Source organism: Pollicipes pollicipes, unplaced genomic scaffold (genome assembly GCF_011947565.3).
Source record: "Pollicipes pollicipes isolate AB1234 unplaced genomic scaffold, Ppol_2.1 Scaffold_3087;HRSCAF=3621_pilon_pilon_pilon, whole genome shotgun sequence".
Classification (NCBI taxonomy): domain Eukaryota; kingdom Metazoa; phylum Arthropoda; class Thecostraca; order Pollicipedomorpha; family Pollicipedidae; genus Pollicipes; species Pollicipes pollicipes.
This window is the reverse complement of record NW_023596225.1, coordinates 7,288,352-7,313,253: the sequence shown is the minus strand read 5'-3', so window position 1 is coordinate 7,313,253 and position 24,902 is coordinate 7,288,352. Positions and strand designations below refer to the sequence as shown.

General features: G+C 53.0%; 2 protein-coding genes across 10 annotated transcripts in view; one reads left to right on the top strand and one right to left on the bottom strand.

Annotated features, from left to right (window-relative positions):
* The first annotated feature begins 6,222 nt into the window (after positions 1 to 6,222).
* On the top strand, positions 6,223 to 14,565 carry LOC119089419 (coiled-coil domain-containing protein 25). Of its 4 annotated transcripts, none has more exons than XM_037212097.1 (7): positions 6,223 to 6,309; positions 8,895 to 9,030; positions 10,520 to 10,567; positions 11,381 to 11,472; positions 11,746 to 11,925; positions 13,279 to 13,481; positions 13,877 to 14,565. In XM_037212097.1, the coding sequence occupies exons 2-7, from the start codon at positions 9,006 to 9,008 to the stop codon at positions 13,953 to 13,955; spliced, it is 627 nt and encodes a 208-aa protein (XP_037067992.1). In that variant the 5' UTR covers positions 6,223 to 6,309; positions 8,895 to 9,005; the 3' UTR covers positions 13,956 to 14,565. The 4 variants fall into 4 exon arrangements, with proteins under 4 accessions (XP_037067992.1, XP_037067995.1, XP_037067994.1 ...); XM_037212100.1 differs by lacking the exon at positions 6,223 to 6,309 and adding an exon at positions 6,323 to 6,341; XM_037212099.1 differs by lacking the exon at positions 6,223 to 6,309 and adding an exon at positions 6,324 to 6,383.
* Positions 14,566 to 14,655: 90 nt separating this feature from the next.
* The window catches only part of LOC119089418 (intraflagellar transport protein 52 homolog), a 12,610-nt gene continuing 2,363 nt past the window's right edge, over positions 14,656 to 24,902 (bottom strand). For 4 of the 6 annotated variants that reach the window (XM_037212093.1, XM_037212092.1, XM_037212095.1 and 1 more), the window contains exons 3-13: positions 22,722 to 23,149; positions 22,232 to 22,325; positions 21,472 to 21,595; positions 20,893 to 21,037; positions 20,475 to 20,577; positions 19,762 to 19,941; positions 19,019 to 19,165; positions 17,773 to 17,868; positions 16,710 to 16,869; positions 15,859 to 15,953; positions 14,656 to 15,575 (exon numbers count right to left, since the gene is read on the bottom strand). In XM_037212093.1, the coding sequence (XP_037067988.1) occupies positions 15,387 to 15,575; positions 15,859 to 15,953; positions 16,710 to 16,869; positions 17,773 to 17,868; positions 19,019 to 19,165; positions 19,762 to 19,941; positions 20,475 to 20,577; positions 20,893 to 21,037; positions 21,472 to 21,595; positions 22,232 to 22,325; positions 22,722 to 23,149 (1,761 nt within the window). In that variant the 3' untranslated portion in view covers positions 14,656 to 15,386. Of the gene's footprint in view, positions 15,576 to 15,858; positions 15,954 to 16,709; positions 16,870 to 17,772; positions 17,869 to 19,018; positions 19,166 to 19,761; positions 19,942 to 20,474; positions 20,578 to 20,892; positions 21,038 to 21,471; positions 21,596 to 22,231; positions 22,326 to 22,721; positions 23,659 to 24,902 lie in introns of those variants that run through there. The other 2 variants (XM_037212091.1, XM_037212096.1) reach the window with 2 other exon arrangements.

Here is a 24,902-nt window from a genome sequence, read left to right as displayed (position 1 = left end):
ATGATGCATTCAGAAGTTTTTTTCAGTTTGGTTCTGGTTTTTTGTTTTAATCAGGAGGCTTCCATCCCGGAGGATTCAGTTTCAGATTCAGATTCAGATTTCAGATTCAGTTTCAGAGGAGTTTTAATTGCCTCCAAATTTGGTGCACGGGGCTTTCTCAACACCAATATTCCGAAAAGCATTGCCTTTGGAGTAGTATTTTGCGTAATATTCGAGTCATGCGACGCGTAATACCCCAGTTGCATATTGCGGGCATTTCGATTGCCTCCAAATTTGGTGTGCAGAGTCCTCTCAACACGCTGATGCCAACAGTCATCGTTCCTGGGGTGGGATTTTGCGTGATTTCCGAGTTACATGACACGTAACACCCCAGTGAAATATTGCGGGGCGTCTTCATTGCCTGAAAACTTGGTGTGCATGGCCTTCTCAACGCGCTTATTTAAAAAATCACTGTCGTTGGGGTGTGATTTTGCATAAGTTGCTAGTTACACCAAGCGTTACATCGCCAGATCGACGTTGCAAGACCTCTTGATTACCTCGAAATTTGGCGTAGAGGGCGTTCACGTCAGGTATGTCGCATCCCATTATGCACTAATGAAAGTTTGGCAGCAATCGGTTCAGTATGTGCTAATATAACTCTAAACATAATGTACGTACATAATGCATAACTCGGAAGTTACGCAAAATCCGCTCCAAGACACCGATTCTCGGAATAAGTGTGTTCAGAAAGCCCTGCATACCAAATTTGAAGACAATCGAGACGCCTCGCATTATCAAACTGGATTGTTACGCGCGTTGTAACTCGAAAGTTACGCAAAATCGCACCCCAAAGACAGTGATTTTCGTAATCAGCGTGTTGAGAAGGCCCTGCACACCAAATTCTGAGCCGATCGAGACGCCGTGCATTATCCAACTGCGGTGTTACGTGTCGTATAACTCGGAAGTGACGCAAAATCCCACCCCAAAAACAGCGATTTTTGGACGTCCGTCAATCTAGCAGCAGATCGACATCCAAGTGCCAGTTCGATATTCCGGGGCGTCACGATCCCTTAAATTTGGTGAGCATGACCTTCTCGACACGCTGATTTCTAAAATATCTGTCTTTGAGGTGGGATTTTTTGTAACGTCCGAGTTATACGACGCGTAACACCCCACTGTGATACTTGATTGTCTCCAAATTTTGTGTGCAGGGCCTTCTCAATGAGCTGATTCCGAAAATCGGTGTCTTTGGGGTGGGATTTTGCGTAACTTCCGAGTTATACGACGCGTAACACCCAGTTGGATATTGTGGGGCGTTTCGATTACCTTCAGATTTGGTGTGCAGGGTCTTCTGAACACGCTGATCCCAAAAATCAGTGTCTTTTGGGTGGGATTTTGCGTAACTTCCGAGTTATACGACGCGTAACACCCCAGTTGGATATTGCGGGACGTCTCGATTGCCTCCAGATTTGGTGTGCATGGCCTTTTCAACACGCTGACCCCGAAAATCAGACCTGGGCGGTACGACTTGGATGGTGCGTTCAGGGTGCACGGAACAAACTATGCTTAGCAGGTTCTGTGAACCCAGCCACCCTTGCAAACCTTTCGGAATAAATTTATTTTTAAAAAGTGGCCTTTAGAAGCGGTGCATAGCACTGTGAATGCTTTCACCATTTTCCTTGCCGCCGCTGAGAACAGGCCGTCAAGTGTGTGTGGTGGCAATTTGAACTGTTCCAAGCTTGCTGTGGCTGCTATCAGGTGTCTACCGAATATTTAATATGGTTATATCTTGCTAAGATATCGCTCACTAGTGACACGTAAGAGTGGTTGTGTCACTTGCTGAATTAATTCGATGTCTTTCGCTACGCTGTTGTATGCGGTCTTCATGCTGCAGAATTCTGCTAAGCTTTGGTCTCAATTTAGATGCGTTCAACACGATGTGCGTACCACGTGGTGATGTTTGCATAATTATCTATTTTTAGCTGATGTTACGGCGCAATGCAAATGGTACAAAATGATAATATTTCACGTTTTGGTGGCCTGGCCGGCTAATAAGTTATGTATTGTAACAGGCGATGTTTTGTAAGACTCGATGTCGTTGAAGACCGTCTCGTCGCGACGCCTGCACCGATCACTGTTCTGACGGGCACTGTCGTGTTCACAGCTGTCAGCCCGATCCCGGGTCTGGCACCGGCCGTGCCGAGGGCGCAGGCGCCTGGCAAGCCGTTCCCCATGGTGATGCTGGTTCACATGATTCTGCTGACGCGCGTGCTGATGGTAGAGCTGGTGGTGTTCGGCCAGCTGCTGGCCACGGCGGCAGCCGACCACGACGGCTCGGAGACTAACATTTTCCAGAGGCCGCGAGACAACACGGGATCAGGCGAGCTGACATGTGCCTTCTCTGCCTTCTCTTTTCAGGGTGAAAACGCGATTGATCTTTGTGGGTCTAGTTTTGAATGTAGACGAGCTTACTGGTGCATAAGTTGATATTATATTCACTGGAGGGGATAGACATATGCATAGTTGGTAGATGCGTGCTGGGGAAGCCAGGCTTCAATGTGCTTTGGATGTGCCCTGGAATTTCCGAGTTTTTTTCCCCCAGCCCCCGCGTTTGGGCCTGTCCGTATCAGTTCACTGGAGGTCAGTTCGCGATATGTGAGTGATAACCGTGTGGTATGTGATATCATTAGCATGGTGGTATGGCTGTAGCATTCTTGTCAGCTTTGTTTCGTTCCTGACCTTTAAGGTGGTGGAGTAATAGTACGACGGTAGTCACTGCCGTTGTTTGTCCAGACCAAAAACTGACAAGATGTCGCTTGTGACGACACCAATGCTTCACCGCTGGAGCCTGAAGATTTGGGTGATGTCACCGTCTGTCTTATCTCTCAAGGACGCTGGTGTCGCTGGTGAAGCATCGCATGCTCCTTGTGCACGCCTTGCCCATCTTGCTGGCCGGCCACATCAGCCCGCTGCTGCGAATCGTGGTGGAGACGCTGCACTACGCGAGTCGGCCGGACGGCGGTGGCGACACACCGGTGGCCGGAGGGCCCGAGCAGCTGATAGCCGGCTGCATGCCGAAGCATGAGACTGCACACGACGTGCGGCGCCGGGCGCTAGTTGCCACCGACCCTGTCCTTACCTAGGTGCTGACGGCAACCAGCCTCGTCCTCACGCGTCACTGATCGATTTTGTTGCCCGCACTGCTTCACGCAGTGGATTAGACTGGGAATGGAAACGAACTGGGGCTGCAGCCATATACCGTTGATGATTCTCTTCCTCCGTTTTTACTGACATTGCCCGTCGTGCGTTCGTACTCCTGTGATGGCCGTCATGCGAGATGACTGGCTGGCTAGCGGCGAATATGTGTGGCAGGATAAGCGTGCCACGGTGCATCAAACCTGGCAGGAGCGCGGCGTGTGTGACGCCAAGAATAACAAGAATTGTATGCGCGAAAGAAGCAAGTGATGGTAGCCTTCAAAATGGCGTCTTAAAACTAATTTATTGTGAGATCCGATGTGCCTAGGTAATATTCAAGCTTGTGTCGTATGGTCATTTCCACATGCCGAAAATGTAATGAAGTCAAACTTTTCTAGGATGTTGTTTGTAACGTAAAATACACTTCGCATGTGCACAAATTGCAGAAAACAAAATTTAAACTTGATTCAAATCGCAAAGTAGTCGGCTTTTCACGGACCCACGGATTCGCTTGAGTACTGTTATAAGAATCAAAAGCAGCGGCAGCGAGAACGATCACTTTGCATTTGTGTAATGGTGAGATGATATTTCCTGACCAGACGTTTTTCCGGGAACGATTGTTCAAATTCCAATCGAAAGCACGAGAACGGATCAGCTGTCCGTCCAACAGTGTCAAAAAATCAGATTGCCCCGTACAATTCCATGTATAAAAATGCCGTTGTTCATTACAAGTAATACCAACACATTCCTACAACCCACGGTACTGCACTTCCTCATCCTTAACAAATTTTAAAAGAAGAGCAGCATGCTCGTGGGCAAGTAAGGAGAAACATCTACTTTGACAACATTAATATCCAGCTGCTTCACTGCCAGTAAGGTAGCAATATAAAACTGTCACATTCTACGCCATTTTAATCCAATGTTACGCTAAAATTCTACCACAATGTCAATGCTTTTCGAAATCAGCGTGCAGAGGAGGCGCTCCACACTAAGTCTGGAGGCAATCGAGACGCCCCGCTATATCCAACTGGGTTGTTACGCGTCGTATAATTCGGAAATTACGCAAAATCCCACCCCAAAGGCAGTACTTTTCGGAATCAGCGTGTTGAGAAGGCCCTGCACACCACTTTTGGAGGTAATCGAGACGCCCCCAATATCACATTGGGATGTTACGCGTTATATATCTTGAAAATTACGCAAAATCCCACCCCAAAGGCCCTGATTTTCGGAATCAGCGTGTCAAGAAAGTCGTGCACACCAAATTTTGGGGCGATCGTGACGCCTCAGAATATCCAACTGTCAGTTGGATATCAATCTGCTGCTAGATTGACGGACGTGAGGCGATCGTGACGCCCCGGAATATCCAACTGGCAGTTGGATATCAATCTGCCGCTAGATTGACGGACGTATGATTGCAGGCGTGATTCGGGAGGTCCAAGTCATTGTCTTGATCGCCCGGGTTCAGTGCTTGGAGGTTCTCGGCAACGTTGTAATTACTGCCTTTTGCCTATCTGTTGAATGCTTTGGTGGTTGCAGGAATTGCAATCGGGGAAACAGATCTCCAATTGGATCTCAGATTGAAGATAAAGTCGGTGCCATGTGAGCAGCTGGTCCCGACGGGGAAATGGAAACAGTGCAACTTGAGATTGCTGCGCTGTAAAGGTGTGACTAGAAATGTCACTGGAGCGCTCAGTGCTGGAAATTCGAAAAAAAAATTTCCTGGTCACCGAGTACAAATTTTCTAGTGGAGTACAAAATTATCCAAGTACTGTGGGTCATTACAGCTTTATTTAGGTTATCTTTGAGAGGTAATAGTACAATGAGTGGCACTCAACAAAAGCGCCACTTTTCATTTACAGGAATTCATGTAAATGCACTTTAAATGAAATAAACATCAGTATTAAACTTGGCAAACTGAAACCACACAGTCTCATACTCTACTATGAAACACATGTACACATACATTGGTTTGCGATTTATGAAAGGCTCTGTGTATACACCCTCCAAAACGGAGGATAATTACGCATCAGGTTTATACACTCCAAAATGGAGGGGTGACTACGCACTGGGCTTATACACCCTCCAAGACGGAGGGTGAGTACGATACGTACACGCACACGGTACGGGCACAGCCAGACAAAAATGGTACACAAGGAATGCAAATGAACATGCCACAGATGGCCACCTACTCATGTTCCACCACGGTCACGCTACTCACGCTCCACCAGCTAGCTGGTTTTAAAAACAGCTAAACATTCATGCCCTCCGCCTTCCCACTCCCGGTCAGCACACGAAGCCCTGCACGTCCCACCCGAACAATAGAGACAGGCAGCAATCTTAGCCGATTCACCCAGCCTGCGCAAGTACAATGCCTGACAGACCGGTGTACGCCGGCAAAAAGGGACCGGAGTCAGTCACTTCGCTGACTCCGGCAGATATTGCAAGGTATTTATGGACTTTGATGATTATTTTGATGATTTTATGCGATTAACCAATATCATTGCAAATATGATAACTTATGTCACAATTTATTGATGTTTTTGTCCCAATAAACCTCTCTCCTTAATTTGCCGGAACTAAGTTATGGGTTCGTGTTACTCTGGTGTCCTGGTGTTTTTGCCGGAGTTAGATTGCTGTCTACGAACAGTTTTTTGGCTATTTATAGCAATGTTTTTTTACTAAAAAGAGTATTTTTGTAAAGCCTGAATTACCAGCTTTAATTTCATATCCTTAAGTGACACATTTAACTTGGTTGAAATCCCCAGCTGCCGTAGCATTTTTGTGCTCCGGATACCAGCAAGTGGCCAAAAATCCAACCACATGGCGGTTCTGGATGAGTACAAATAAGTCCGTTATAATCGTGATGGCCATCTCTATACAGCTTCCCTCCAAAGATACACCAATCTGTTCACGGCATGAGCGCGAGGAGAATATTTATGCCCTTGACAAATCAGTCACGAGAAGGCGAATCACTAAAACCAATTGGAGAGTTTTGCTATGTTCAACCTCCAACCTGAGCTGGGAGGCGGGCGCAAGCCGCTGAATAGTTGAGACGTTTCCGACGCTGAATTGCGAGTGATGACCTTTGCATTGCCATGACGCAGTGGGGGGCGCGTGGGTAGGCGGCAGTCTGTGGTAGGTGGTGGGGCGAACGGTTTTCTGCGAATGTGTGTTGCATCCTTGGCAATTAATGCGGTTCGTTGCCAATGGTAGGTTAGGTCATGTTCAAGTCTGAGTTGGTATGCGTAGGGCACCGGAAGTGAGAGCTTTGCTAATCTACAGACTGGTGCGATTCTGGTACTCGTTTCTCATTTCCCGGCATTGTTCAAAGGCGATTCCATTCAACATTCACACTTTATTTTTCACATTTCCATACGTGGTTTATCATATGCTCAAGTAGCAACACAGGCTGCTTGCTATTGGGCATCTTAGTCTGTTGGGTGCAAGATTTGTGCTCCTACAGATATCAATACATAGCTCCTGATTGGAGCAGCAAGTCTCAAGCCGTTGCACCTTCTGGTTTTATTTCGTCCGGACACAAAGAGGTAAAATGAGTTTTTCCAAAACCTGTTCCTATTGCATCCTGATGGAGCACAAAATAGTTCATTTTACCTAGTCACGATCCTGGGGTACAAAATCACCTGGTACACATTATACCAGGAAATGTCCAGCTTTCCAGCACTGGGAATGCTGATATGGACAAAGAATTCAGGGAGAAGTTATTGTAACTTATGGGGTGAGGGGCTTGTTAACAGTGAAGTGGTATGTGCAGGCTTGGATGGATTTATCAACATTGGGATTTAATAGGCTTTAACGGTCAGGGTGTACTTTCCTACCTAACGTTAGAAAAAATCATTGTACACCATGCGTCGTGTTAAGGCAGGACATATCATAAGTAATCACAAAACAGGTAGATTCATGCTCTTACCTCCAAATTTTTTTATAATTACGATAGTGAGCTCCTGAGCTCCGCACGCACACACATCATCTGCGACACTGGCGCCACTACTGCGCACGGTCACAACATTACTGCGCATCAAGCAGCATCAAGAACCATAAAAATGTACTGGGCCAAGGTAACAAGAATCCATGAAAATGACTTAGGAAAAACACAGTTTGAACCAGTTATGGTGTCTTGGATGTGTGGGTAGCCTTGAAATGGTCTGCACATTTTTGCAGGAATGTGGAGTAGAAACTAGAGGGTTTTATGTCTTTGAAGACCAGAGGTGTGAACTGTACTGAATGGTATTTAAGGTCACTTTTTCAGTTCAACACCCAATATAAATAAGGAGCACTTGCTCTAACAAAAAAGAGACAAGAACTCCGGGCAGTTCTAAATGCCAGTTCAATACCTTGGAGGCAAGGTCCCATATTACTGTTAGTAGATATGTTGTGGTGTGCCAATTCCTGTGTATGAAAATATTTTGCTCACACCTTTGATTGAAGGTCAGTATTATGTCAGACTGTGGAATGCACTTTGATGCCCTGGCACTAACCCTGTCAAGTGAGTACTAGTTTCTTTGGCTTGTGCCAGTTGTGCTGCACAGACCTTCACAAAGCCATGTAAAACTGGTGCCAACAAGTGGGTCAGCCTTGTTCAACCCTGTGTGTCATACCAACCCCATCAGATACCCTTACATGACATAAAGTGTTGTGGTGGCTGTGCACACACCTTCATGCCATGTTTGAATTGGGTTAGAGAAAGATGCGCTCTGAAGGCTGCATATTTCACGCATGCATGGGACTCAAGAGCACATGCTTTCTTGTAAGGACATACCCCAATGCCCAAGGTGCACCTGTACCCCTTGGGCATGATCTACTCATGCCCGCATTTTGCTTGGGCATTTGTATCACATGAGGATAGTACATTACTCAACCTACACAGCATTCTGGTGTTTTATCATGTGTGCTTGAGTAAGGTTTTTTTTTTTGCTTTTTTCTTGCAGTCACCATATTTTGGGTGACAAATATATGTCATAAATTTAAAACCATGGTTGTGGCCACAAGGTAGTCAGCCATTGGCATCCTTTAAAGCACCCACGCCCACACAACAAAGGACAGCAACAAGTCCTGTCAGATGGGGCATTTAAGTGACAAAGCCCCCCCCCCCCTCCCCCATCAGGGTGCTGGGGGCTGGTGGTGTCCAAAGAAAATGTTCCAGATTTTGAAGCTATTAAAGCAAGCTTCAGACATGGTGGAATTAGCCCGCTCATAACCATTGGCATACTTTTAAGTGGAAAACACTGCTCTAGGTGGTACAGTTTCTCTGTTAAGTATATATGCTCCTGATTGCATCATCATTTGATTACGTTATCATAACCTGCACAACATTGATCAAGAGTCAATTGACGGCTGTTATGTCTGGAAATCGTGCTCAAGAACGCCAGATATATGAAGTGAGTCATTAGTTATATTTTTGCATTGATTTGCACATGGCCAATCAAATGACAGGATTTGGATGACATTATTGTGGCGTGGATGCGTGAACCACCTTGAATTAGTCTCTCCGAGATGGTGTGCACTTCTTGCGGGCGTGTAGCTCAGGAGCGAGAAGCGTTTAGGTCTTAAGACGGGTAGGGCTGTGAACTGCATGAAAGAAACCCCAAGGTGGCTATTTCAGTTAAAGACCCCATACAAGTGTGGAATGCACCCTTTAATGTGCTTGGTGATGTAAAAACCTTGGCCATTTAAGTTATAACCATTTTTTCTGACTACCTCAGGTGTGTTAAGATGTGTTGATGCCGTTGCCAACATTTCAAGAAGTCACTTGTTTGTGACGGGATTTGCCTTGCTGGAGCAAGTGTGAAGAATCGGCATAACAAGAGCAAATCATGGTCTACTACTTTACATCAAATGGTACTGAAATGTGAAAATGCCACACCACACTAGTGTGCCCTATTCCAAATGTGTGCGTGTGCGTGGTAAAGGTGGTGCGTGGTAGTGCGTGTGTTTCAAAAGTAGGAATGCTGTGCTGCGAGTCGTTTCTTCCGTTACACAGGGTAGTAGATGTGCGTTCGTATTAATATGCATATGGCCAAATCTACCTGAAATGTTGAGTTGTCACAACTTTTCCCCCTCTTCATAATGGTGAATATGAAGAGTGGAGTGCTGCCCATATGCTTCAGTGATAGTGAACTCAAATTGTTCACTAACTCAACTGAAATTGTAGGTATTTTTTCCTTTAAAATCATTGTCATCGTCAGCTTTATCTTCAACAGTACCTTTGACCGATATTGCCCGGCTGCAATGCACTTAACACGATTTGGTTGCAGTTATTTTCCCCAGCGAGTTCCCTTTTACTCATTCATCATCCGGTGTGTTATGGGGCTGTTTTTCTATGTTTCTTCCATTGTCTCGGAATTGTGTGCTGTAACTTGTCCACGTTTGTTGGAGACCAGAGGATGTATATGTGTTAGTCCAGGTTTGTGCTGCACGTCATATTAGTGATAACGTCAGGTCGTGACTTGCCTTGGTTAGTTTCTTGACTACCAGATATGGCTGTACATCTGGAGATGCAACTGAATTATGCAGGGTCACATGGCTAGCGAGTCCGCCTACCTTAGATGCTCGTGGGTTTAATGTAAGACTTGAGTGTAGAGAAATTGCCTCATAAGCTTTGTCCGTCGTTGAATGGTGCAGTCTCATGGCACGTCATGTTTTGAGAACTCATCATAACCGCAGGCAAAGTACTGCCCACTGAATCTTCAGACACTTCAGCGCGACGTGACACACTGGCCCGTCACGTACGTTCAGACACTTCAGCGCGACGTGACACACTGGCCCGTCACGTACGTTCAGACACTTCAGCGCGACGTGACACACTGGCCCGTCACGTACGTTCAGACACTTCAGCGCGACGTGACACACTGGCCCGTCACGTACGTTCAGACACTTCAGCGCGACGTGACACACTGGCCCGTCATGTACGCTCAGACACTTCAGCGCGACGTGACACACTGGCCCGTCACGTACGTTCAGACACTTCAGCGCGACGTGACGCACTGGCCCGTTGCGTACGTTCCGCCGCGTTGGCACCGGATGCCGCTCATAACTCTTCGAAATACAAAATAACGACGGCGGGAGTCCGTGTGAAACTGCGGACAGCAATTCGATAGCGGTGCCCGTTGAAAGTGTGGTTACGTTAAACGTTTGTTGAGTCGTACGTAACATTCATTGTGATTGATTTTCCTACAAGTGATTATGTTATAGTAGCCGTCTGCGGATATATAAACCTGGGAATGTTGGTCCTATAACATATGAGATATTTTGGTGTCTAAGTAACGCAGTCAAATATTTCTACGGGTCCTCACTGGCGCTTTTCACATGGAGCTATTCTCTGTTGCAGTGTCGGACCCTCCAACCACGCTGTTTATGGGATTTGACAAGTATGAGAGTAAGTACGAAAGTATGGACGCATGCGTATGCCAAATTTATGGAACGTGTGTGACGTTCGCGATTTATTATTTTTTTTTGGTGTGTTTGACGCGTCTAATTATTTGTCAGTCAGCTTGCGAAGGACTTGTTTCCGCATACCGTAGGGTTTTCTCAGGTATCTGCTGTTTTTTCTCAGCTGTTCGAGGCGATTTGCTGTTACGTTATGCATGTATGTGTGTATCTTGTTACGCACGGATCGCGGATAGCCATCAGGGTCATCGAGTCGCCACTCGGGCGAGTGATCTGTGCGGGATCACCACTGGATCCGGGTTGGCCGCTCGTGACTGGACCAGTGACCTGCGACCCAGCTGGGGACCGTGCAACCCAGCTGATCTGTGACAGTCTGATGACTTCGACTCGGTTTCTGACCTACGAACCGGCTGATAACCTCTGACCTCGCGGGACACCTATGCCTGGATCAGTGACCTGACCCGGCTGGTGGCCTGGCCTGGCTGGTGACCTGGCCGGGCTGGTGACACGTGCCAATTGTCTGGTTACCTGTGTCCTGATTTTTGTTGACATGTTGACATGTACCCTAGCTTCTGAAGTTGACCCAGCTACTGACCTGTGATGCGACTGCATCATATAATGTGACTAATTACTTTGGACCTGACCCGTGACCTACTACTTGGCTGATAACCTGTGTTCCGACTGCTGACTTGTACCCCACGTTTTGACCTTGACCCAACTACCGATCTGTGATGCGACTGCATCATATAACGTGACTGATAACCTTTGACCTGACCTGTGACCTGTGACGCACCCTCTCCAGATGAGGAGCTGATCCGCTGGGGTTGGCCGGAGGACGTGTGGTTTCATGTCGACAAGGTCTCCTCGGCCCACGTCTACCTGCGCCTCAAGCCGGTGAGCGCCGAACGGGGCTGCTGCTGGGGGCACGGGGCACCAGTGCGATCCCGGTCCGCGCCTTACGCGAGGGGAACGCCGGTGGTCCGGACACTGAAGCAGGGAGTGGCAGCGCGTCAGGTGTCTAGGAGTGGATGTGCCAATCTGATTGATGTGTTGTTACGATCGCGACCATGTGCAATCCCATGCGTGTGTTTTATGGTCGGGAGGTGGCGTGTTTGGAACAGTTTCTGCGACCTCGCTCTGTGTTTTAGCCGACCCTACCGCTTTCAGGGTGAAACAATCGAAACCATTCCAAAGGCGACCATCGAAGACTGCGCCCAGTTGTGCAAGGCCAACAGCATCACGGGCAACAAGATGAACAATGTGGACGTCATCTACACCATGTGGTCCAACCTGAAGAAAACGCCAGGCATGGAGCCGGGTCAGGTCAGCTTCTTCAAGGACAAGGAGGTGAGTTACAGTCTGGATGGGCGAACGTCTGCATCCGCGTGGCGTTCTGTGTCCATCCAGTAGTGACACTGTGCCCAACCGGACTTGGTCTGGGCATCTGGCTTTGGGCGCGCACCATTGGCGGATGGAAGTACTATATCTGGATATCTCCCAAACCCAATGTATTGACATCTGATCAAGAAGTCAGTCCGGTCGGCCGCCGTGGGGAGCAGATGAATGAAATGCAAGTGTGGGATGGGGGTGGGGACATGCCCGGTGCTTCAGCGATCCGTCGCTCCTACGAAGATGAATTGTCTGGTTGCATGCTCTCTTCCACCTGCTACAGACACGGGACGGGACGCGCAGCGGGCGGTCTGCGATGTTTGGTATGGGGAGCCGTCCAACGCCATTCTCTAACGCAAACGGCTTTGGTTTTGGCGTGCTTGTAGCACATTTGAAGCGGGTCTGGTCTACGCTTAATAATGGGAATAGCAGGGCCATTTAGCGACGCATGCAGTTGATGAGATTATTATTGTCTCCATACTGAGGCGGATACTGGGACTGATCAAAGGCATTGAGCTTGCAGTCGTTATGCTGTCAATAATGGATCGTAATATTATGGGAGGCACTGATTGGACGACGTTATCAAGCAAACATTCGTTCGTGTATTGCTAGGGCTCGGCAGGCGTGAGCAGAACATAAGGTTTGAAACCTCACAGTTTCGGAGGATTTTTTTTTTGTATTCACGCCTCAATTTAGATTTTTGCTTAACATTCTTCTCTCGTGACAATGAGGACAGATTGAGCCATCGGGTGTTGACGGCACAATAATCTTGATCAATGACGGCTTCTAACCGGTACCTCTTGGTATGCCAGGGTTGGATTACTGCCAGCGGAAGAACTCGGGCCTCATAATGATAAAAAAAACGGAACACCCAGTGGCATTTCTCGCTTAAAACCGATCAAAAGATTTCCTTAGTAGGCGTTGGTTTCCGTTTGGGGGCCTTCGTGGGGTGCAAATAACCAATACAGTTGACGCACCCTTAAAACTCAATAATTAAGAATAACGCCTTCCCTCTCACCGGTGGAACGTAACGATTAGCTATGTAATCTGTCATGCGGTTATTCTATTAAACACGTCATTCGGTACCAAACTTTTGGATTTCAATTTCAGCTGGACCGGGAATAACGCTTCAGATCGCTGACGGCCCGCGTCGTGCACGCCACTCGTTCACGGCATATGTCTTCAAGCTGGTGGTGGTTGTCGCCACCATTTTATTGTGTTGTCCCTTCATCCGAGTAGGGCCGTATCTTGGAACGACAGTTGTCTGCGAACAACACTTGAAGCTGTTGACGCGGCGACTTGTCCCGGCAGGTGTACAAGATCCGTCTGGAGAAGCGCATCAACGAGATCGTCAACCGGCTGAACAAGACGAAGAGGGAGGAGAAGCCGGACTTCCGGTTCGAGCGCGAGGAGCGCGACAGGCGGGAGCGGAACGAGAAGAAGGCCGAGTTCAAGAAGCAGCAGGAGATCGAAAAGGTGCTGGAGAAGAAGAGGGAGGAGGAGGCCAAGCTGAGGTAAGTCACGGGTTGTCGCTTCGATTATCGTGTCGATATGTGCATATGAAAACCTGCCTTTATATTGTGCATGTGTTTTGAATGCTGTCGACCTTGCTTGGCCTGTTGCCGGAGCCTGAACTTAGTCTATGATGACTGAAACGTGGCGATTCAAGAACAATGCTGCGAACGGACGCAATTGGCGATGAACTGTAGTTGTAATTATAACGATAGTTGTTCGCAAACATGTGCTGCGTTTAATACTATGGATCGGTGACATTTACGGACAGAACCTAACTTAAGACTTCTTCTCAGGAATATTGGAAGCCTGTGTAGAAAAGTGATCAGTGGCTGCCAGTCAAGCTGTGATTCGTGCGGTCACATGCCCGCCGCCCGCTGATCCCCCTCGCCGACAGGAGCTACGACTCCCTGATGCAGTCGGCCAACATGACCTCCAACATGGACGCCGGCAACGACTCGGACGACTTCATGTGATAGCCAGCCAGCGGTGCGGACGTGTTTAGCCGGCCGCGGAGGGTCGGGGCCGGCGGTGCCGGAGCTCGGCGGCTCCTCTGGTGCGACTCTCAGCTGCACCAGAGACCGTCACCTCCAGGCGCGGGGAGCGCGTGAGGCGGTGATTCCAGGGGCGTGATGGCGGCGGCGAGCGGCGTGTGCGGCTGCCAGCCCCGGCTTGGTCGTGTCGAGGAACGGACGCGGTCCCGCCTGATCCGCGGCTAGGGGCACTGCACGTATGGGCTTGTCACTGCGGCTTCAGGGCGGCCCGACGTGTCGCCCCGGGTGGGGATCGGCGGCGCGGGCGGCGGTCCCCTGCGGGCTGGCATCGCGTGTGCTCGGGCCGGTGCCGCGGCCTCGCCTGGCCCGGCACAGCAGTCTGCCAGCGCCACACTCCCTCTGGCTCGGGCGCTCTTGGCTTGTCCACCATCTCAGTGGCACGGGTCACCTCGGTGTCAGCGGTCCCGACGTCTTACCCGTCCCGTTGCCGTGACGACCGCGTCTCAGATGTGGAATCTACTTTCGCTCTGTGGTCGGTTGGTTGCAGCGATGTGTACGTGTGTTGTTTTGTTTGATACATGGTGTGATTACCTTTGTCTCTCTGAAAGCTAATTGAAGTGATCCTGCCCGCCTCACCTGGGCAAAAGCTCACGATCTCGCTCAGCATCTGTTTCTTCCTCTTTGCCGTTCTGGTTCCAGCAAGTAGAAACAGGCTCTGACGAAACACCCACGCTGCTAGGGCAGCTGCGTGCTCGTCACGTGATGCAGGCGGGGAAACGCTGCAGGGGTGGCATCAGTATCGGATCACCAGGGCACTGCCAGCGAAGGCGTCAGCGGAGAACGCTTTTATTAGTTGTTCTCAACGCGGCGTCAGTCAGCTGCGAACGGCCTACAGAAATACATAAGACAAGAACAACACCGAGTAAAACTGCAGCGCACGCCATTCTGCGATGCCACGCCTGTGGAAGGCGCGGTACGTTACAACTCGTGGTCTGAACGGGGCTGCCGCTCCGCGCGGGAGTGTCACACCGGAAGCAGGCCCGCTGTCTGGCGTAGGCTGCTGGCGTGACTCCTCGTCCAGGTTGAAACAACCGGCTAGAGGCACTGGGCGTCCGGAGAGCCTGGCTCAGACAACATCCAGTGCGGTCCCCGCTCCACGGCTTCGGGTCGCCCTGAACGAGGTCTGAGAGGAGCGGCTTTCGAAGCGGGCCCTGCTCAGCTGTCCACCATAACAGATGTCCGGGGTGTGCTCGCGCGCCGCGGTGTCCACGGCGGGAGCACGCGATCCGGCGGACCGCGCGTGGCGGAGCGGACGCGAACCGGATCAGATCCGCGGATACCGGGTCACCGCGGGCGGGCTGGTGGGCGCTAGGCGCGGCCCGACCGAAGCTCCCGGGTGCTCCCGTCGGGGTGTTACTCGGCCGCCTCTTCCGCTGCTGGTACCTCGTCCTCCGACGGTGCTTTGTCCTGTGGCGCCTCATCCTCCGGTGGCGCCTCGTCTTCCGGCGGCGCCTCGTCCCCCTGCGGCACCTCCTGCCCCGCTGGAGGCGGTGCCGCGCCCGACAGGGGCGGCGGCGGTCCCCGGTACTCAGCGTCACCCGGCTGTGGGCGGCCAGGTAGGACGGCGCCACGCTCAACATGCAGCCTTTGACGCTTAGAATACTGGCATTATCGATGCGTGGATGTGCGCACCTACTGTTTCGTGACGCCCGTAAGTCTTTCACCCATCACGGCGTCACGGTCTCTTGCTGCAGCGACGGCGCCAATGCAGCCAGTTAACATGGAACACTACGGCACTCGAGCGTTGGTCATGCCCCCCCCCCCCTCGGCCGCGATTCTGGCGTGCGTTGACACGATCGGGGGCGAGGCACGGTGCCCCCCTCACCTGATTCAGCTTGCGGTAGTCGGCCAGCTGGAAAAGCACGTGCTCCAGGATGTGTCGGGCCGAGCGCGCCTCGGGCGGCAGCCGCGAGGTGATGCCTGAAACGGCCGACGAGCGGCGCCACCGTCAGAGGGACGCCCTACGCGCCGCGCCGCGCCGGCGCCGGCCGCTGCCGACTCGGTCTCATGTCCGCCGGTGTGCACGGTACGATAAGTGAGGCATAGGTCACCTCACCACCTGCTGAGACCCGCCTGACCCAAATCTTTTATCATCGGCCGTTCCGGCGTATTTGCAACACAGTTTTCCCAGCATTCCCCACCCGTCACTGTGAGGTGTGCGTAAATTCATTGACCACGTTTGGGCGAGCCACGGGCACCATTATCGCGCACTTTTACGGACATATCGCTGGACTGAAGCTGACTTGTTCACAACTTAAAGTTGCACAATAATTGCGCCACCCCCGTGGACTTTGAGCAGAGATGCCAGACTCCTCATTCCACGGCAGCGTGAGCAAGCCCCGAGGCGGGCCCACTATTCGGCCTGACTGACGTTCGCTTCAAGGCACACAGCAAGCCACGCTCCACACGCACTCTGAACTCAGTGCCACTCGCTGCTTGCACTTGAAATAAATCCACAACATGAAAGGTCACTAGTACGGAAAGACCGCGGATCACCCAAGAGTTTCGAGTGGTGTGGATACCGCGCATGGCAATACCCATCCAGCTCCTAAAGCGCAGTTTGCCAAATTCCCTCCTTACAGAAAAACGAATATATTCTTGATCTGTAGCCTCGCAATAGAACAGCGTCTCCTCCAATATACACAGCCCCTCTGAAGACGGCGCAGGAGCGCTCACCCAGGACATCGCCGCACTCTGTGATGAAGAACTCGATGTCACTGTCGCCGCTCTTGTTGGCCGCTTGCGCCAGGCGAGCCTTGTTATCGCTGAACGCCTCGTCCAGGTCGATCAGCTCCAGCGGCGGGTGGTCCAGGTCACGGAACGACGGCGGGAAAATCTGACGCCAGGTCACACCACGACTGTCAGCTGGCGAAGAGCACTGCGATATCTAACGCCACAACCAGGTCAGTACAGCCACCCGGGCTCTGACGTCGCACCGGTCCGTGTGTGAGCCGACGGCGGAGAGGCGGCCGTTATACCGAGCTCGTACGCGGGAGGACCGCCGCCCAGCACGCCGAGCCGCGGGTCGCCACCGCCGCCGGAGACACCGGCGCTGGGCGGCGGCCGCTCCGCCGGGGCGTCGCGAGCACCGGAGGCAGCAGCTCACGAGAGGGTGCGCGCTCAGGCGGAGCGGGCGTACCACGCCACATACACTCACTGCCCGACGACGCGTGCATTCGGCAGGCAGTCAACCACATCGGGGCGTACGACGTCTTCACGGCGTCATGGCGTGACGTCACGACGCGACACCGAGCCCAAACGCCGGCGTGTGACGTCATGACGCGACATCGAGCCCAAACGCCGGCGTGTGACGTCATGACGCGACATCGAGCCCAAACGCCGGCGTGTGACGTCATGACGCGACATCGAGCCCAAACGCCGGCGTGTGACGTCATGACGCGCCATCGAGCCCAAACGCCGGCGTGTGACGTCATGACGCGACATCGAGCCCAAACGCCAGCGTGTGACGTCATGACGCGACATCGAGCCCAAACGCCAGCGTGTGACGTCATGACGCGACATCGAGCCCAAACGCCAGCGTGTGACGTCATGACGCGACATCGAGCCCAAACGCCGGCGTGTGACGTCACGACGCGACATCGAGCCCAAACGCCGGCGTGTGACGTCATGACGCGACATCGAGCCCAAACGCCGGCGTGTGACGTCAAATCGTGAACAAACCCCTGCCGCAGCGAGCGTGTGCCGCGCCCGCTAGGTCTGGGGTGGCCGAGGAACTCACGGCCGGCTGCAGCGGTGGCATGGGCATCTCAAACTGCGGCGTGATCAGCTTCAGTTGCTCGTGGTCGATGCCCATGCTCTTGTACAGGTCCAGGGCCTGGAACGGCACCGGCGGTGACGTCACTGCCGTGATCGGCCCACCACGATAACGTGGCAGGAAGCTACGGCGATCGCAGAAACCGCCCAACACCAGCGAAACGCTGCTGATACCAAGGGACGTGACGTTACGCAATCGTGTCATGCTAACCGGCAGTAATCACGCCCACAGTGGAGACACAGAATGGCCAAAACCAGTCCAACGGGAGACAGGAACAAACTGACGTCAGCTTGTCACTGGGTCAATGGCGGCAGGAACAGCACAGCCCCCGACATGAGCGTGCCAAACTAGAGCTATACCGGCCCCCGGGACTGGAAGACGGGTGGCTAGTCCGAGAGGCGGTCCACACCATAATGTATGAGTACTTCACTGGGACGGGGATCTGCAGTAAGAGGCACACCATGTCAAGGACGTACCAGTTATGAACAACTTCGAAAGGTAGCCCAGTGTGTTTCGTATTTCATCCACCCCAAGATAAGCAGTGACATTTGCACCAGAAACTTCTACTCTCCCAGAAACTTATTCTACGTGAGTAAAACCCACGGCGGGCCTGCTCAAATGCACCATGGAGTGCGACACGGTACGTTACATTACGTCACAATGTCCACCGCCCTGTCGGTCATCAGCGTAACGGCCCCTTAGCAGGAAGGCCAAAACTAGGCGCACGACGTGGACCGCGCCCAGGACGTACCGGTCTCAGGTCGGCCGCCCCGCCCCCCGAGCCTCCGAGGCCCAGCAGCGACCGGAGGTTTGCCGCCTGCCCCCGAGTCTCCAGGGTCCGTCGCGCCACCGCTGAGCCTTCAGAGGTCCCCCCCCCCCCCATCCTCACCCCCGTCCCTGAGCCTCCGGAGTCCGACAGCGTTCAGAGTCCGCCGCGCCACCTCTGAGCCTTCAGAGGTCCGCCCCCCCCCCCCCACCCTCTCCCCCGTCCCTGAGCCTCCGGAGTCCCACAGCGTTCAGAGGTCTGCCGCGCCGCCCAGAGCCTCCAGAGTCCGCTGCCCCGTCCTTGAGTCTCCAGGGTCTGGCAGCGTCCGGAGGTCCGCCGCGCCGCCCCCGAGCCTCCAGAGTCCGCCGCCCTGCCCCTTAGCCCCCAGAGTCCGGCAGCGTCCGGAGGTCCGCCGGGGGTCAGGCCGACCGGCGGGCGACTCACCTGCGGCACCAGCCGAGTATTGATGGAGTACACCTGCGTGTCGAACAGCTTGCTGAGGTCGGTCGGCACGCTGTCCGACTCCTGCAGGCAGACGCGAGGCCGCTCGGCCAGGATGCCGATCGCCGGAATCAGGTTGTAGTCGTTTATCTGGCGACGGTAGAGGCGGCCCAGTCAGCCAGGTCTCGCTCGGGGCTGCAATCTCTGCTAACACGGTGACGGCATGGACCATGATGGCGTCGTCACAGCCGAGACTAATGGTCTACCCTTGCTTTTAGTCCAGCACCTGAAGCCTGATACGATATCAGTCATACCACGATGCTACCGCAGCGCCACATCATGTGCATGCCACTGAAGTGTATTGCGCGTCATAGACCATTCGCTCCCACCCTCTAATGCAATGTCTATGTATTACATGCGATCCTACTCAGGTACACGCCATTCAAGCCCATCTAGAACTGGCACCGTTTGGAGAAGACTCGAACTGACCCCTCCACCGCACTGTGCTAGCGTGGCTGGAGAGGCCGCCACCCGCACCACACATCTTTGCCCGGCGCGGCACCGGTCTCTACCGCGCGCGCGGCCCCTTCGGTGTCAATGCCGGCTTCTACCGCCCGCGCGTTTCTTCCACCCCCCCCCCCCCCTGTGCTTCTCTACCGCCCCACCCCGTCAGCACTGGCCTCTACAGTCCTTTGCTCCCCTGTTGTCGGAGGCGGCCGCTGCCACCAGCACGTGCCGCGCCTCACCTCCGGATTACCGGCGTCGATCTTGTTGAGTGACACCATATCCGGCAGACAGAGGATGTCGAACAGCACGTCCTTGACCTTCATGTTTTCCTCCTTTTCCAGGTACTGGTCGGTGAGCATGGCCACCGACCCCAGCGCAATGATCTTGCCGCCCACCTCGTTCTGGTAGAGGCCGCAGATCTGGGAGCGCAGCATAGCGCGGTGATGACGAACGGGCGACGGAGAGAGGAACGCAGAGCGATTGGGAGAGAAACGCAGTGCGACGGGGAGAGAAACGCAGAGTGATATGGGGAGAAGAACGCAGGGTGATGGGAAGAGGAACGCAGAATGACGGGGAACTCACGGCCGCAACATTCAAAATCACGCGGTGAGCTAGCGATCCGTGCGTCCGGTCTTTGTGCAGGGATGACGACGTCATCGCGCGAGAGTGCAGCCAACCGACCGGGCACAGGGAAAGGATTGAAGGGGCCGGAACGGGGAGGACGGCAGCGAATCCCCGTACCGATATGGTCCTAAAACGGGCATTGGACCAAACGCTCTGTCGCCAATGGATGAGTGTGTGGCCTAGGTGGTAGAGAACAGTCAGAACAGAGGACGGAAGAAGAGTGCCCGGAGGAGAGCTGGGCACGACACAGAAGTACGGGGGGAGGGGGGGGGATCTGAGTACGGAAGCTGGACGGCACAGGGCGGGGGGCGTCCTGGAGGCGCAGTACCGGTCTGTTGCTGGGGAAGGCTACGCTGCCCGTGGAGAGCAGCGGGGTAGCCGGCTTGGCCACGTTGATGGATGCACCGAACGGATAAAGGAACACCAGAGCCCTGCGACACAGCCGACGCCGGTGTCAGGACGGGGCGGGCAGGACTCTCGTCGGAGGGAGGCCGAGCTCCGGGTCACACTATCGATTCGACTACCAGTGGGGAGAACCACGGCCCAACCCATACAGCATGGACGTCCACTGCTGCTGAGATGCAACTCTTCTGCAAGCATCAATATGCAAATGCTCTGTTCAATAAAGAAAGCGAACAGGACTCTGAGAAATACTTCCGGCGCAACATTGCTCGCCGGTCCCAACACAGTGCGATTCGCGAGTGATCGTGTGCTAGTCGGCTGGACCGCCCGCCCACGGGACGCACTGTGGGTTGTTGCCGTCGTCGTCCATGCCGATGCCGGGCGTCGTCTTGCCTGCCATCTGGCCGAGCGCGCGATTCATGATGCCGTTGGAGATGTAGCACTCCTTCGGGTGGAAGTACTTGTAGTACTGGGTGCGCACCACAGCGTCTGGGATCGGGCCAGGACGGAGCTGTTACATCACCGCTAGCCCGGTGATGTGCTTGTGCGAATCAATACGCGCCTCTAATACCACTGAGGAATGCACGACCAAATCGTTATATGACAATATCCATATGATATCCCTCTGTCGGACAAAAGTCGTTCACTTCACACCGCGTCCAGCGATGATCCGTCGAACGGCCCCGTGGCGCTTCACGCCGTCAGCTACGGCGCAGTGATTCACTTCACATGGGCTATCTCAGAGGTCCATTTCATGTTAATCACACCATCTCAGCCGTTACACGGTCGCCAGCACCATCCCGACAGTCTTGCCGCGGTGATCGGCCCACGCCTCCAGCTGCCCCGGAGCGGCCGTGTGGCCGGTGACGAGCGGCGCCCGGCCGACCCGCCTCGCCGCCGCTCTCCCCCAGCCCAGCTCTCACCGCTGTTGATGCTCATGCCGTACTCCTCCAGCAGGTAGTTGATGTTGGTGTCGTTGCGCTTCTCGCCGCCCTCGCCCAGCATCACCAACAGGCTGCCGCCCTCCTCCACGTACCGCTTCAGCATCTGGCGACGCGCCACCGGCACAGTGTCAAGATGACGCCTAGTGGTATGTAGATGCATCAGCCACCTTCTGCAGCTGACCCACACGCGACGTGACGCCCCACCTGGTGGGGTCCGGTCCGGCGACATGGTGTCGCACGGAGACCCAGCAGCGACATATCAAACTCGCTAGGATGGTTGTACGGTGTCTGACAAGGTGACATGATTCTTCATAGTACCTGACGATGATCAACCATACCAGCCATGGGTTGTTAAACCTTCAAGGCCCAACATCCCGTAGCGGTCCATAGTGCATGAGACATCCCACAAATGGAATGTATGCCCTTTATCTAACGTGTTAAACCGGGATAACCGGATTGTAACACTGCAGCACTGCAAAACCAACCCGAATGTGTCTACACACAGCTCAAATAACATTTCCTGATCCTCAAGAGGAGTAGCCTTGGACTTATTCCTTTGGGCTCATTTCAAATGCGCTATCCAAGACGAAAGACAAGGACGGTGCGAAGTAAAAAGCAGTATTCTCGAATCAATTTGACGGAAGGATCAATAATGTTCAGATATTCTACTTGGATCTTCTACTCCTTTGTGCTCCTAGGCTTCAGCACTTTCGATTCAGCTCAACGCACGCCACCAGACCTGGATTTCCTCGGCGCTGAACTTGGCCCGTGGGCCCGGGATGACGAGCACCCTCGTCTCCGCTAGCACCTCGGCAAACAGTTCCTCCTTGTTGCTGAAACAAATGAAACATGTGTGTTTGTCCTCGCGGTGCTTCTGACTGGCGTGAATTGTCTAACACATCCGGGCGATAACGACATGATTTACAGATTAAGGCTGAGTTCGTATGATGCGTGGACAGCTATCAAAACTGAAGCAGCCACCGCTACAAACGCGAAGAATGTCGCAAGTAGATAACTTTCATATAAGGAACATTCTTGAACACAGAAAACTAAGGCAAAAATCACGAGAACGAAGTGGAAAACAGCTGGACCTGCCTGCCAAATGTTGGCTATGCTCCACGACGCTGCCCATCGACCGCGCTATAACGAAACGACAGTTATTCGCTTGAAATCCGCGGGCATCCCAAGCGGGAGACACCCGGCTCCCGAGAATGGCTGGGGACGCCCACCTGCTTATCTTCCAAGTGCCCTTCAGCTTCCTGACGAGCGTCTTAAAGCCCTTGGTCACCAGGGCGGTCTCTCCTTTGGCAGAGTCAAACAAGATGCCCGTCCGGGAGGCCCCCTCGGCAGGCGTCGGTGGCTTGGCCTCCACATTGGACGCCGTTTTAGAGATAGGCACATTGGAGGCGGCGCCCATGATGGAAGGTGTCTTCTTAGTCGACGCATTGGAGGGGGTTTTCGTCGCGGATACGGTGGAGGGGGCTTTCTTCGAGGACGCGATGGAGGAAGTTTTCTTGGTGGACGTCATCGAAGGGGTCTTGGCGGTGGATGCGTTAGACGGGGTCTTGCCGGCGGCTGCGTTGGAGGGGGATTTGGTGGTGGATATTTTGGAGCCGGTTTTTGAAGCGGTCTTAGTGGCATTGGACGCGGCCGTAGCCTGCAACAAGACGACGTTAGGACACTGTGGATTTAAAAGCATGGCACCAAGTACGGCAAGCAGTGCTTGGCAGGCAGAGAACCCATAACGTGACGTTGCAGCAATACTGCTGCCGGCCACAAAACGTCACCGGGGGGCGCCTTATAATGTCTGGAGCTTAAGCGGGCTACTGTATTAAACAGCGCCAGCGATACTGAACGGCGGGACGTGACTAGAGAACATGCCGCCGTTTGGGGCACGTCAGAGACGGCATGATAACAGGCCGCATTTGGCGCATCCCCGCCACGAAGCGCCACTGCCAATGGCCAGCTATCGCGACGCGACCTAATGCAGACAGTTCCTGACGCCGTATCCGAGCCGTTCACGCCCGCCGCGGACGCCGCCGCGCCCGTGGCGCCCGTACCGAACACCCGGCGGCGATCCGTGCCTACAGCCTCCTGCATTCAAACGGTGCGCTGGCTCGGCATCGGGCTGCCCATAAAGTCGCACAATGACCGCGCCGTAATCTGGCGCATGCTAACGCCGCCGGCGGCAGACGGTGCCGCGCCAGCCGAGCTCCCAGCGGGGCCGGGCAGCGCCGAGCCTTCCCGGCAGCTGCCCGAGGGCGGACCTGGCCGTACGACGCGCGTCGGAGGGCGGGGCGGACTGGTGGAGAGCGACGCGTTACCAAACAAGTGTGGAGAAAACTGTTGCGTGGCTGCAGACTTTTCTAGGTTACTGGCAGCAGTAATTTGCGGAGCAGCGCACGGATATTTTGGTCCCCGATTATTAAGCGGCGTTATGCAATAACTGGAAAAAGTGGCCTTTTGGAAACGGAGCGCTGTGGTTCCCCAGTCTACTAGGCTATTGGTGTCATATGCGAAGTGACACGATTACAGAGCCGTTAAATATTACTGACCAGTAACCATTTCCGCAGAAATCAATTCGTGTTTTTTTTTGTGTACTAAAGCGAGCCATACTCACCCACACTCGGCCCTTTAATTAAATACGTATATTTGGGTATGCTCTTATGCTCCCCTAATGATACGTTCTCCTGGCGTTATGATGTTACATAAGCTCTCACCTCATCCAGTCGGATGGATTGGAATTCTTAGGAAAGGGCAACACAAACTACTGAAATACGTGCGAAAGTATGTAAGCTTATATCACAATACCATGAAAACATTTCATAACAGGAACACGAGAACATGCCCAATTATTTGCATTTTTCAAGGTTCAACTGCAGTTGAATGTGATTAGCATCGCTGAAAAAAGAACACTTGAATGCTTTCATGGAAAATCATCGTCTACCTGACAAAATCGCTTATTTCATAATTTGAACATTTTCACGTGTGGCAAGAATACCCAGCAGCCTAGACACTGCTGTTGGGACCTTGAGGATTGAGGCACTGCTTCCGCCACAAAAATCCCGGTCTCGATTTCCATCGGGTATAACGAGCCATTGATTTGACTGTGTCATGCGTTACGATAAATATCGTGAATGGTGAAGACTGAAACCGGTCTGAAAAAGATACCACGTACCGGTCGCTGGAGTGCGGCGAGTCTTTACTAAAAGCATTACCCTCGCTAAACTACAGGTAGATAGAGCAAGCATAGCCTCAATCACACAGTATATTCATTTACTGCATGGTAGTTACAGGGTACTGTCCATATGCACGGGGTTTACAACCAAGACATCACTTAACACGCGCCCGGGTGGCCGGCTAGATACCATTCGCTCGGGTGGGGGGTGGGGGTCAATTTGACCCCCCTG